Source organism: Antechinus flavipes, chromosome 6 (assembly GCF_016432865.1).
Source record: "Antechinus flavipes isolate AdamAnt ecotype Samford, QLD, Australia chromosome 6, AdamAnt_v2, whole genome shotgun sequence".
In the NCBI taxonomy this organism is placed as follows: domain Eukaryota; kingdom Metazoa; phylum Chordata; class Mammalia; order Dasyuromorphia; family Dasyuridae; genus Antechinus; species Antechinus flavipes.
The window spans coordinates 52,780,999-52,794,063 of NC_067403.1; the positions used below are offsets into that span (position 1 = coordinate 52,780,999).

Consider the following 13,065-nt stretch of genomic DNA (forward strand, 5'->3'; position numbering starts at 1 on the left):
AATTCTTTGACAAAGTACAACATTCTTTATGTTAAAAACCACATAAAGTATAGGTATAGAGGGGACTTTTTATATCATAAAAACATCTATAGAAAACCAAAAAGCAAGTATGCTATGCTATGAGATACATTAGAACTTTTCCCAATAAATATTGAAGTGAAGAAAGGATGCCCACTCTCCCCATTATTATTTGAAATAATTCTGGAAATAGTAGTAATAGCAATTAGATGAAATAAAGAAATTAAAGGAATAAAATAAATAGAAGATAAATTTATCACTGTTTGTTGATGATATGATGGCTTATTTGGAAAATAAGTCTGGGTAGTCAGCAAAAAATACTGAGACAATAGCTTCAGAATAATAGCAGGCTCCAAAATAAATTCTCAAAAATCAACATCATTTCTATAGAATAGTAAAACATGTAAGTCATAATATAGATATAAATTCCATTCTGAATAACTATAGAATGCATAAATACATAGGGATTAACCTCCCAAAACTCACAAAAATGGATTCAATTACAATTACAATTACAAAATCCTCCTTAAAGAAATAAAACACAACTTAAATAACTGGATGACTATCCAATGCTCATAACTTAGTCATAACAATATAATAAAAATTACAACACTATCAAAATTAATTATGTATCAAATTATACCAATAAAATGACTGATTAAATGATAAAACTTGATAAATTAATAAAATATTTTTTTAAATGAAAGAAATTGAACATCAAGGGAAATAATGGAAAGAAGTAAGGTCAAAGGAGAATAGTATTTCCAGACTTTATATTATAAAGCAGTAATCATCAAAACCATTTGGTACAAATTAAGGAATAAATTAATGCAACATATTGGAAAAGGAGATTCAGAAGCAACAGAATTCAACAACTCAGTGTATGATACATTTAATAGAGAAAAATCTCTATTTGATTAAAAAAAAACTGCTAGAAAGCCTGGAAAACAGCACAGCAGCAATTTCTATAATCAACATCTTACACCACTCTTCATAATACATTCTAAATGCAGAAATTTTTTTATTTCAAGTAATCAGAATTATCTACATTATCTTTTGTAATTGTCTCCATATCTTATTTGATTAAGTCTATATCTCCTATTCATAATTATAAAAGATGTATACTATCTGTGTTCTAATATTTTTCTATTATGATCTTAAATGGTACTAAGGTCACATTTGCATTTAGAATTATGTTACATGGGATTCCAGTAAAGCTGCAAAATTAATCTTTTTTCCCTTGTCTTCCCTAGTCTTTGAGATGGAATAAAGAGGGATAAAGGGACAGATAATGCCATGGGGGGAAGAGGGATTTATATGTTTGTTTTTGCTCTACCTAAGTGAATAGTCATTTGTGAAAGCTAATCTAATTATTAAGTGGTTAAATAGATTTAGGATGCAGTGGACTCCTAAAATTAGAGGGACTCAATAGTAGGGACTTGAGTGACTGGCAGAGACTAGACATCCCCAAACGATTTGTTGTACTCGGGTCCAAAGATAGAATTAAGAGGAACAGGGAGAACAGAAAGAAATATTTCCTAACAATTATCACCATCCTTAAATAATATGGGAATACCCCATTTATATAGCTCAGGAGTTCTAAATCTTTTGTGTTTCATAGACTATTATAAATATACAAATTAAATACAAAAGATATATGAAGGAAGAATTATCTGCATCCAGAGACAAATAGAAATATGTATAGAATGGTCTAACATATACATACATATTTGTGTCTAATTGTCACCATCTCTAGGGTAGGAAGAGGTGAGGGAAGAAAAAAATTATGATCACTTTATTATATGATTAAAAAGAAAAATAAGTTGTACACATTAGATTTGCAGTTTCATTTGCAATTTTTATTATACTTTGTAGAAATTGTTTAGATTTTTCCCATAAATTAAAATTTTAATAAATACAATTTTTTTTAAAAAATCATACAATAATTATATTATTTTGCCAGAGGGAGAGATCAGCCAGAGGATGAGTGAAAAGTATTGTTATGCCAAGTTCAAGGCACAGACTAATTTCTGGAAATATCCTAATATCTTAACAGAGTGATGATTGGACCTAGGTCTTCCTGATGAGATCCAACTCTCTATCAATTGCACAATCTACTTGTTTCATTAAAGTCATGGTAATTATCTTCATATTTTAAAAGTGTCCCCCCAAAACAGAGGGAACTTAAATACAAATAAGTTAGGGAATTCCAGATTTCCACCAAAACTCAGAGTTGGAGATTTTTTTAAATGGTCCTTTTTGTCCCCCAAATTACCCTCTTGAAAGCAGCAGAATGACTAATCTGCCTCAGTCTAAGATGATATCTCACAAAAACAAGTGTAATTTATATACAGGCCTCTTCATTCTTTATTGTTGACTTCATCCTACTTGCTTTCATTTTCATGCAGCTCATCCTCTTCTGCTTACTACTGCCAACTTTTAAAATTGTTTCTAGCAAAATCCCTCATGTTTTTATCCTCTAGATCCAATTATAAGTTAAGGCAGAGAGGGCTGAGTGATAGACCAACACTAAGTTTTTTTGTTGTTTTCTATAGCTATCTAAGATATTTCACAAAGTTAGAGCCAGAAATAGAATCCAAACTTCACTAATTTCACTATTTCAGTATTACTTGTTTTTGTTTATTTAGTAATAAATATGTCCTGACCGGAAAACCAAAGTTATTTATTTTCCTAATTTTTTAGTCTTTTTTTTAATTCAGAAAGATTTTATTAAGCCCAGAAACCCTTTACAATATGGCTCCCACCTAGCTGTGATCTACTGCACATCGATCACCTCACACTCTATAGATCAGACTGGATTTCTTCCTCGTCCCCATATTTAATATTCCATTTTTGGTTTCTGTGCCTTTTCATAGACTGCCTCATATGTCTAGATTGTTCTCCTTCATCATCTTTGTCTTTCAGAAGATTTTATTGACTTCCCTGCAGCATTTGACATTGTTAACCACCTTCTCCTTTAACCAAATAATTTCCCTTTGGCTTGGATTTGACCTTAAGGTGAGTGCCCTATTACAAAAGAATCAATCATGGATCTGAGTGTAGTTGAGCAAGGTTAAAAGGGGGCATTGACCATCTTAATATGTAATTTTCTAAGTCAATATACAACCTGCAGAGATCCCTATCAAGGGTTTGATAGTTCCAATTTCTATTTTTGTCTGTCGACACAAGCCTACTCCACCAACTCTGGTTGTTTCTAGGATAAAATACAAACTTCTCTGTTTAGTTTTTTAAAAGCCTCATGTATCTTTTCAGCATTATTGGACATTATACCTCCATCTAGTTGGGGAAGATTGGAGAGAGAGAAAATACAAAAATCAGATTAAATCTAAGAAAGATACAAGCTAATTGTGAAGAAGGATGGGATCATTGTTTATCCTTGTATCCTCAAAGCCTGCTGCCTGATGTATCTTAGAAGCTTAATAAATATTGTTGATTGATTGGTTGTTTTATACATGGTTCAGTTTTAAATAATAGCACTACTGGGGCAGCTAAGCGGTGCAGTGGATAGAGCCCCAACCCTGAAGTCAGGAAGACCTGAGTTCAAATCTGGTCTCAGACACTTAAAACTTCCTAGCTGTGTGACTCGGGGCAAGTCACTTAACTCCAATCGCCTCAGCAATAAACAAATAAATAAATAACCCTAACCCTAAATGTGCCTATACCTTAGGGTGGAACACAAAGAGAGTTTTCCTAAACATAGTCCCAGGAGCATCTGAAACATCATGATATATATTATCATCACTTTATTATTTTAAAGCACATTTTTAAAAATTAAATTCATTTTTAAATGAAGAAATAAAGTGATTCTACCATGCATTTCCAAACCACTTTCACTAGCTTTCTCCTAATTCAATGCAGTTCAAAGAATACATATTAAACATCCAATTATATGCACGCACTAATTTCCAGGGACAAGTAAAACCCAACTTGGTACCTACCTGTGGACTCAATTCCCTATCCTTCATCAGGCTCTCTACTATTGTAAAACAAGAGCTGCCCTCGTCATTCTGTCCTGACTGGAAGTTATGACTCTAATTGGGCACTTTGGAGCCTTCAGCCTCCCCCTTAATCATCTTGTCACCTTTCCTCAGTCTCATCTTGCCACAAATCCCACCAGAAAAGGATGTAAAAAATCGCCACCCAAACTTGCCTGAATCCAGTTCATGAAATGTCTAACCAAGTTAACTGACAGCACCTGAATTACTTCTCGATTGTTCCTTCCACCCTGGCTCCTTTGCACAGCTGCCTTGGTGCTAGCTCTTCTCCATGTCTGGAATTCTCTTCCTACCTGCACTTGCTGATTTTGCTTTTCCTGGTTTCCAATTCCATCTAGGCAGAAGACTCTTTCTTTTCCCTCAGCTGTCTTCCCCTCTGAGATTCTCTTCCACCTCTTTTGTAGATATATAAGGTATACTGACCTACCAAGCTCCTTTTTTATAATGAATAACCTAATGACAAAAGGAACAGAAAAAGTTATTTGTATGAAAGAAAAGACATTCTAATTGATGAAATTTCATCATCTAAATGAAAGATATTGCTGAAATTTCTCCTTGATAGTAATTCATATTTTAAGTCACAATAAAAAGAATTCTCCAATTTCAGTTTGTTTTTAAACTTCCAGAGTAATATGCTACCATACTTAATCATTCTCACAGGAATGATCATTATATTGATTGTGATCGTAGTAATAGTGATACACATTTGTTCATTGTTAAAGAAACATGTTTATTAAGGGAAATTACTTTCGTTTGGTTAGTCACGATCTAACATATCTATTTGCTTCAGCAATAAGAATAATGTCACCAGCATATCTAAATGGTTTTTTTTTGGATTAGGAACTAGAAGATTAAAGACACCATCCAGAATCTTACTCCTTTGCTTAGCATAGTGCCTCATACATAGCAGGTACTTAATAAATGTTTATTGACTGACTAAACTTACCTACTTAAAAATGAAATGTACTTACTGAGGACACAATTTCAATAGAACATTTAATAGGGTACTTATGTTTTTATTTTTAGCAGCCTTTTACATACTCAAGATTTTATTCAGATGTTTTTACAAGCAAAATAGAAACATATGTAAAAGATATATACATAGTATTGAAAGAATCTAATTTCTTTCATCTTGCTTTTTGAAAATACTGAATCCATAATAATTCCTAAATTTATGAAGATATATCTCATTGGTATAGATCAAATAATAAAATAGCTATGATTTATATAGTGTTTTGAGGTTTTTTCATAGCACTTTTTATATATTATCTCATTTAATCCACACAGCAATGATATTATTCGTCTCATGTCAATATTATTAATACCATATATAGAGAATACTATAAGTGATTGCATTTAAATACTGGACCTTACTTTTTTTTTAACTGGAGGCATTAATTTTGTGCTTTCCTAACTAAAATGAAGATGATGAGTGAATAAATTATATTCTTTCCTCAAAGGAGTTTAAACAATCTAGGAGCTCTATTTTCCTTTTTTCTCTTTCCCTTCACCTCAGCATCACTCTCTGGTACCCTCATGTGTTCTAAATCTAACTCCGTGACCAAGAGGAATGATAACTGGCTGGCCAAGGAAGGACCATTTTATATAATCTCACCCTTATCAAGAACTGCCAGGTACAACTTGCAGCAGATAGTTGTTTCTTAATATAAAAAACATATTACTGACTCAGGCAATATTATTGGTTAAATATTGTTTATGTGTGTGTGTACCTACTTACAGTATACTTGGACGAAGACAGATCTAGACCTGTGTTTTTATTGGTTTAGAGAATTTTCTTGGTGGAAACTTCTTTCCATGAACTGCCTGAAACTTAAGATCTTTGTTATCAGGAGCACTGAGAAATTAAATGGCTTACCAGAGTTACAGAGCTAGTGTGTATCAGATATAGAATATGAATCCAGTTCTTCCTAATTCCAAGAACAGTTTTTTACCCGTTATGCGAAAATTCTTCATCATAGCTATAATGCTAACCTTTTAAACTGAAGTTTAAGAACTAGCTAATTTCATAGAATACAGCTAATTAAACATTTGTGTATATATAAATAAGAATCCTATTCTTGCTACATGCATACACATATCTTTATGTATACATGTAAATTAAGGAAAATATTATATTTTTCTTACAAATTTTTTAAGAAAAACAAATTTCATAAGTTTTAGGGATTTTTAGGCCCTAAGCTCAATGTCTCTTATGCTTATGAGATGATATTGACCTGGAAGAACTTCATAAATTCTTTTAATTAAATATATAGAGAGAGAGACATTCAATGACTCTAATATATCTGTATAGAGCAATTAATGTGCACACACTATGATCCAAAAGTCTTAGTATAGTTTTAAGCTTTAACACAGGACCATAAAATCTATAAACTTATCCCCCAAAAAGCATGATTTGAAAGTTAAATAATTTAAATTTTCACACAGTTTTATGAATTTTAGCAAAATTTTATTATTTTCAGTACTTCTGATTGAGAATGACAAACACAGAAGAAAGTCTGCCATGCCCTTTGATAAGTTGAAATCAAGGTTATAACATTAGACTTTTCCTAATGGAGCTGCATCAAAAATGTCAATTATGCATTAAAACCTCATTCTCTGGATGTTCTTAAGGGTAGGATTATAAATGCTATCTTTTTAGTCATTGAGCAACTGCTGATCAAAGTTTTTACAAAGTTTGAAAACTAGAATAATACATAGCACAAGATGAAATAAACCTAATGTATGTATATACATGTTTAAATAAAAAATATATAGTATATCAAAAGTATTCGTGCAGTTTAAAGTTTAATAACTTCAAAAACTTGAAAGCTACAAACTTCAAAAAGCATTTAAAAATAATTATTTGAAATTTGAAAATATTTATATAGTTTATTAAATTTCAAAATAATCAAAATTATTTCTTTTTACAATGTTGTTATGGTATAAATTGTTCTTATTCTGCTCACTTCTCTCTATATCAGTTCATACAACTCATACTGACTTCCTCTAAAACTGTCCCTTTCATCATTTATTATGGCATAATAATATTTCTTATGGTCCATTTTGCACTGACCTCATTCAGATAGAGAAAAAATTCCATAGCACATGCCTCTGTGTATATATAAATTTATTTTTAAAGCAAAAAAAATTGGCTTATTTTCCTTTTTTTGGATTGTTTGCTACCTTTACAAAGGCAATAAATGCAATAATCTATGAGAATGGATAATTTCTTCACACTGTTGACATTCACTTGAGATCCATGACTTTAAGTCAAAATCTCAAAGACAGAAACTTTATAGAGAAAGCATAATCAATACATATGGATAGCTTGGGGTGAATATGGCCCAAATATAACTCTGCATTTCATGTTCAGGTCACTTCTCTCTTAGACACCAGTTTTGTCTTCAATCCAATCACGAAAAGCAGTCACTCGAGTATAAACACCTGGCTTATTTGGTTGTGCACATTCATCACCCCAGCTCACTATGCCATAAAGATACCAGATGTCTCTAGAATTTGAACTGACCAAAGGTCCACCAGAGTCACCCTAGGGAAAAAGTGGGAGAACCAGAATTAGTAACTTAGTTTATAGAAAGGGAATTTGTCAGGAAATTTCTATCATAATTTAATTTCAAAATCATTTAGTGTGTCTCATCTCATCATAAAATACCTTAACTCTGACACTTATTGATGAAGGTTGGGAGAAGGAATTTGTTTCTTCTTCTTTTAAAAAGTTCATTATTATAAGAGATGGGTTGGAAAATGATGTGGGAAATGATTTATATATACATACATACATATATATATATATATATATATATATCAATGAAATGCTTTGAAATGCTTTAAAATAATGTCATTGGGGGCAGCTAGGTGGCTCAGTGGATAAAGCACCAGCCCTGAAGTCAGGAGGACTTGAGTTCAAATCTGACCTCAGATACTTAACATTTCCTAGCTGTGTGACCCTGGGCAAATCACTTAACCCCAATTGCCTCAAAAAAAAAAATGTCATTGCATGATAAGATGATGAAAAGAGAGGAACCTATCTTTCTCTAAGATTTGTGTCAAGGCAGAAAGTACAAATGTAGAAAAATGGCAATGTGAAGGTAAGCATAAATGAAAGAGCTTATACAAAACAACCTAAATATCTTCACCAAGAGCTTAGGATACTTGATCTGCTGAAAACTAGCATGGGGATAAGAGGACTGAAAAAAAAGTAAAGAATTTTGGAAAGAAAAAAATCTTGCAGTGCTCAAGATTAATCAAAACATTGCCAAGTAGAGATGAAGGTCAAATAAAGTCAGTTTGAATTCGTTACAAGTTAAGTCAGTACAGTATTTTCTCCCTCTAACAGCACTCAATAACCCAAAGAATTGGAGCAGAGAAAGCAACAAGGTGGTGAGAGTGGTCTACCATTGGGTATTTGCACAGTGAGCTTGACAGCATCAAGATAGATTTTGGAACTTTACACTAATAGAAGGGGCAGCTACAAAGTGGCAGACCTTGGGGTCATGGTCTGAAAGGAGTTTACTGAAGCCAGAATTGGCTCTAGTAAAGTGAGAGAGTTTGAGAAATAGTAGGTAAAGAAAGTTATGATCAGAGGAAGACAGCATTGAATTTTAAATCTTCAAAGTTGTCATATTCTGGAATAATGATTAAGGATCCACACCTAAGAGAGTGTTTAGATCTTCTTTTCCAAATGAGTTTTAAGAAAGTTTAGAATATCTTTCTGGTTTCAATTCAATATATGGAGACTTGGTGAACCTGCTTCATTTACATATAATGGAGTGCTCCTTCCCTCTCTCCATAATTATTTTTATATTATTTTTTGTACTGACATTGATATGCAATAGATTAATGAGAGATTTTCAAATAATTATGCAAACTCAAGAATGCACTAGATATCTACTCCTGCCAGTTAGAAAATATCTTTGGTCTCTAATGGTAGCACATAAAAACACTTTAGTTTACCTGGCAAGCATCTTTTCCTCCTTGCAAAAAACCAGCACATAGCATTCCAGAAGTAATAGCATTGTTGTAAGCTTGAGGCTCATTGCATGTCTTACTGTCTATGATATCCACTTGTACTTGCTGAAGGATGTTTACACTTCTACCTAAAGTCAAAGGAAGGGTAAAATAGTGTTAATATTTAGAGGTACATTTACCAAAAAAAAAAACCCATATATTTAAATGCATGCCCTGTATAATTATAGATCGGTGATTCTTAGGTTCCACATACATATTTTCCAGAAGAAGACAATGTATAAAAGAAGACAAAGCCATAAATTTCCAATTTAATCTAAATTAAATACTCTCTAAGAAAATACTCTCTTTTTAATTATGACGATCAGGACAATGCAATTGCAATAGAATATGTGTTGCTCATGTTGTGTTGCCACCTAGATATCATAATAAAATACAATTATAAGACTATTTTCTCCCATTTTAAACTTAGTCATTGGTAAAAAGTTAATAGTTTGCAGATAAGGTTGAAAAGAGCTCATGATTTAGACATAAAGAGTGATACTACAAGCAAATTAAGAAAGCAAGGTATAGTTTACCTGTCAGGTCTTGGTAAAGGGAAGAATTTACAAGAGAACAAAAAAAGAAGCATTGAGAAGTGCAAAATGGATAATTTTGATTACAATCAATTTAACTGGTTTTGCACAAACAAAACAATGCAGCCAAGATTAAAAGAGAAGCAAAAAGCTAGAAAACAATTTTAAAACCAATCTTTCTGATAAAGGCCTCATGTCTAAAATATATAGAAAATTGAGTCAAATTTATAAGAATTCCCCAATTGGTGGTCAAAGGATATGAACAGACAATTTTCAGATGAAGAAATTAAAGCCATCTCTAGTCATCTATTAAAAAAAAAACCTCTTAATCACTGTTGATTAGAGAAATACAAATTAAAAGAATTCTGACATACTACCTCACCTCTCAGATTGGTTAAGATGACAGAAAAAGACAATGATGAATGTTGGAAGGGATGTGGGAAAACTGGGACATTGATGCATTGTTGGTGGAGTTGTGAACTGATCGAGCCATTCTAGAGATCAATTTATGTCCAAAGAGTCATAAAACTGTGCATACCCTTTGATGCTACAGTGCCACTACTGGATGTGTATCCCAAAAGAGATCATAAAAGAGGGAAAAGGACCTACAGGTGCAAAATTTTTTAATAATTATTTTTGTAGAGACAAAGAATTGGAAATTCAGTGAATGCCTATCATTTGGGGAATAGCTTTAAAACTCATGGCCTATGAATGTAATGGAATACTATTGTTCTGTAAAAAATGACAAATAGGCTGATTTGAAAAAAGCCTGGGAAGACTTATATGAACAGATGTTGAGTTTAGCGAATTGAAGTAGGAGAACACTGTATACACAACATCAAGATAGTGTGATGATCAACTATGATAAGACAGCTCTTCTCAGACAATTCCAATAGACTTGGGATAGAAAATGATCTTCTCATCCAGAGAAAGAATCTGGGGAGATTGAATGCAGATCAAAGTAGCCTATTTTCACCTTTTTTGTTTTGTTTTGTATCTTGTGCTTTTTCCCTTTTGTCCTGGATTTTGTCCTTTCCCAACATGACTAATATGGAAATATGTTAAAATGTTTATGCATGTATAATCTAAATCAGATTGCTTGCTGTCATGAAGAGGGGGAGAGAAGGGAGAGGAGAAAAAAGTTGGAACTCAAAATCTTACAAAAATGAATGTATCTTTACATGTAATTGGAAAAATAAAATACTATTAAAATGGAAGGGAAGAATTATTTGCTCAGGAAGTCACCCAGTTAAATATCTGAGACAAAATTTGAACTAGCAGTTTTCCTGTCACCATGAGCAGTACTCTATGAACTGTCAAATAAATAAACATATCAGAGTATTTTTTTAAAGTTAATGATTTGATGCCCTCTGATAAGAAATTATTTTGTATTTATTTTACAAATAATTTCCTGTGCATTTCTCTTCCCAAAGAATATAAGCTTATTCTCTCCATCTCTTCCTACTTTGTCCTGTCTATCATTAAAAGGTTGCTCTCCTTTTGGCCATATTTATATTCTACTAAGGGGAACAAGTCATGAATAAAAAAAAATATGCTATTGATAAAATGGCTTAAGTTCAAAGGAAATATATAAGCAACTTGTGATAAGAAATGTGAGTAGAAGGCATCAATTTCATTTAGCAGCACGCTGGAAGACTTTGAGGAAGATATGGTGCCTAAGCCACAGAAATGCAGTGAAGTTGATCTTTATCTAAGCAAGAATTCCCTTGATCCCACACCTTAATTAATAGTGATCACTCAATCTTTGCTTGAAAAATTTTAGTGAAGGGAACTTGATCTCCAGAGAGAATCCTATTCAACCTTTCAATAGCCTTTAATTGTTAGGAAGTTTTTCCTAAATGTCAATTTTTGTACCATCTACCCATTGCTCTTAGCTCTTTCCTCTGAGATCAAGCAGAATATCTAAACCTCTCTTATTACCCAAGTACCTGAAGATACCAGCCAACTACTTCCTAAGTCTCTTCTATAATAAAATCCTCAATTCTCCAACTAAGAAAAAAGAGAATTCCATCAAGTAGAGATATGAAAGTCAGTCCATAGGACACTTTTTCTGCAACGTAGAGTGCTTGAAAGGAAACGGAGAATAAAAAACTAGAAAGATTGGTTAAAGTCAGACTGAACAAGATCTTAAAGACCAGTCTGAAGAGTCTACACTACATCCCTTGAAACTTTCTGAGCAAGGAAATGACATTGTGAGATTTCGCTATTTAGATCATTTAAATCAACATTGTAGAGAGCTGGGTGACACAGGGAATAGACCTCTGGGCCTGGATTCAGGAAAATCTGAGTTCAAATCTAACCTCAGACACTTGCTAGCTGTGTGATTCTTGGCAAGCCATTTTACCCTGTTTGACTTGGTTCCTTATCTGAAAAAATGAGCTAGAAAGGGAAATGGCAAACTATTCCAGTATCTTTGCCAAGTGGGATCATGACTAGTTGAACACAATTGAAAAGACTGAAAAACAGTAATACAAATCAACATTGTCATTTGATGTTCCAGTTTCATATCATGTCCAATTTTGATGATTAATATCATCTGTGTCTTCATCTCAAAAATTATTGATAAAAAATAGTAAATCAAATAGGATGAACAACAGAAGAATATGGCATTCTGTTGGAGAGTTCCCTCCAGATTAAGAAGAGCATATTAGTCAAAATTTTTTAGATCTGACTGGGAAATATGTTGGATGTTTGGTATAATTATACATCTTTGTTGTAGGGATGGAGTCTCTGAGAAAGGATCACTGGGAAGAAAGAGCAATATTTTGTTGAGCACCAATAAAACATTTTTTTAATTGAATCCAGTCATTCTAGTCAGGTGGGGTCTGACAGATTTAAGCCTACCATCATCCAACTTTGTCTATCTCTTCATCTTTTTCTTGCTGTAATCCAAATTATATTGCTCACATTCTGATAATCTGCTAGTCTAGTAATCTTGTCAAAAAAAAAAAAAAAGAGTTATTTCTTGTGTGACTTCTTAAATAATCAAGAGTATCCATTGCTCCTCTCTCTAAGTGTTCACAAATTTCACCTGGAATAATCTTTACTAATATTTTTTCTAGGAATCCATGTCAAGGTCACCAGCCTAGAGGTATTCAGTTGGCTTTTGTGATACCACAATTTCCTCATTCTCTTCCTATTTCTCATGTTCTCACTGTTTCAAATCTAGTTCAGGCCCTTCTTACCTTTTGCTTCAATATCACAATCATTTTCTAACAGCCATCCCTCCCTTAATCAATTCTTTCAATTCAGTTCATATCTCAGGGTCAGAATGGACTTCCTGATGCATGGGTATGATCAATTCAATCCATTGCTCAAAAATCTATGGAAAATTTTAACTAACATTAAAATATTTTCACAATTCACCTCTCATTAACTTTTCCTCTTTGTTTCCACATTCCTCTCCAATTTATTATTTGCTCCAAAAAATCTAGATCATTCACTTTTGCCTA

The 13,065-nt window shown here is 32.7% G+C and overlaps 1 protein-coding gene across 1 annotated transcript in view; it reads right to left on the reverse strand.

Moving 5' to 3' along the window:
• Positions 1 to 6,984: 6,984 nt before the first annotated feature.
• The window catches only part of LOC127540495 (transmembrane protease serine 11E-like), a 64,111-nt gene continuing 58,030 nt past the window's right edge, over positions 6,985 to 13,065 (reverse strand). The window contains exons 9-10 of the mRNA XM_051965213.1: positions 9,006 to 9,148; positions 6,985 to 7,581 (exon numbers count right to left, since the gene is read on the reverse strand). Coding sequence (XP_051821173.1) covers positions 7,420 to 7,581; positions 9,006 to 9,148 — 305 coding nt within the window. The 3' untranslated portion in view covers positions 6,985 to 7,419. The remainder of the gene's footprint in view (positions 7,582 to 9,005; positions 9,149 to 13,065) is intronic.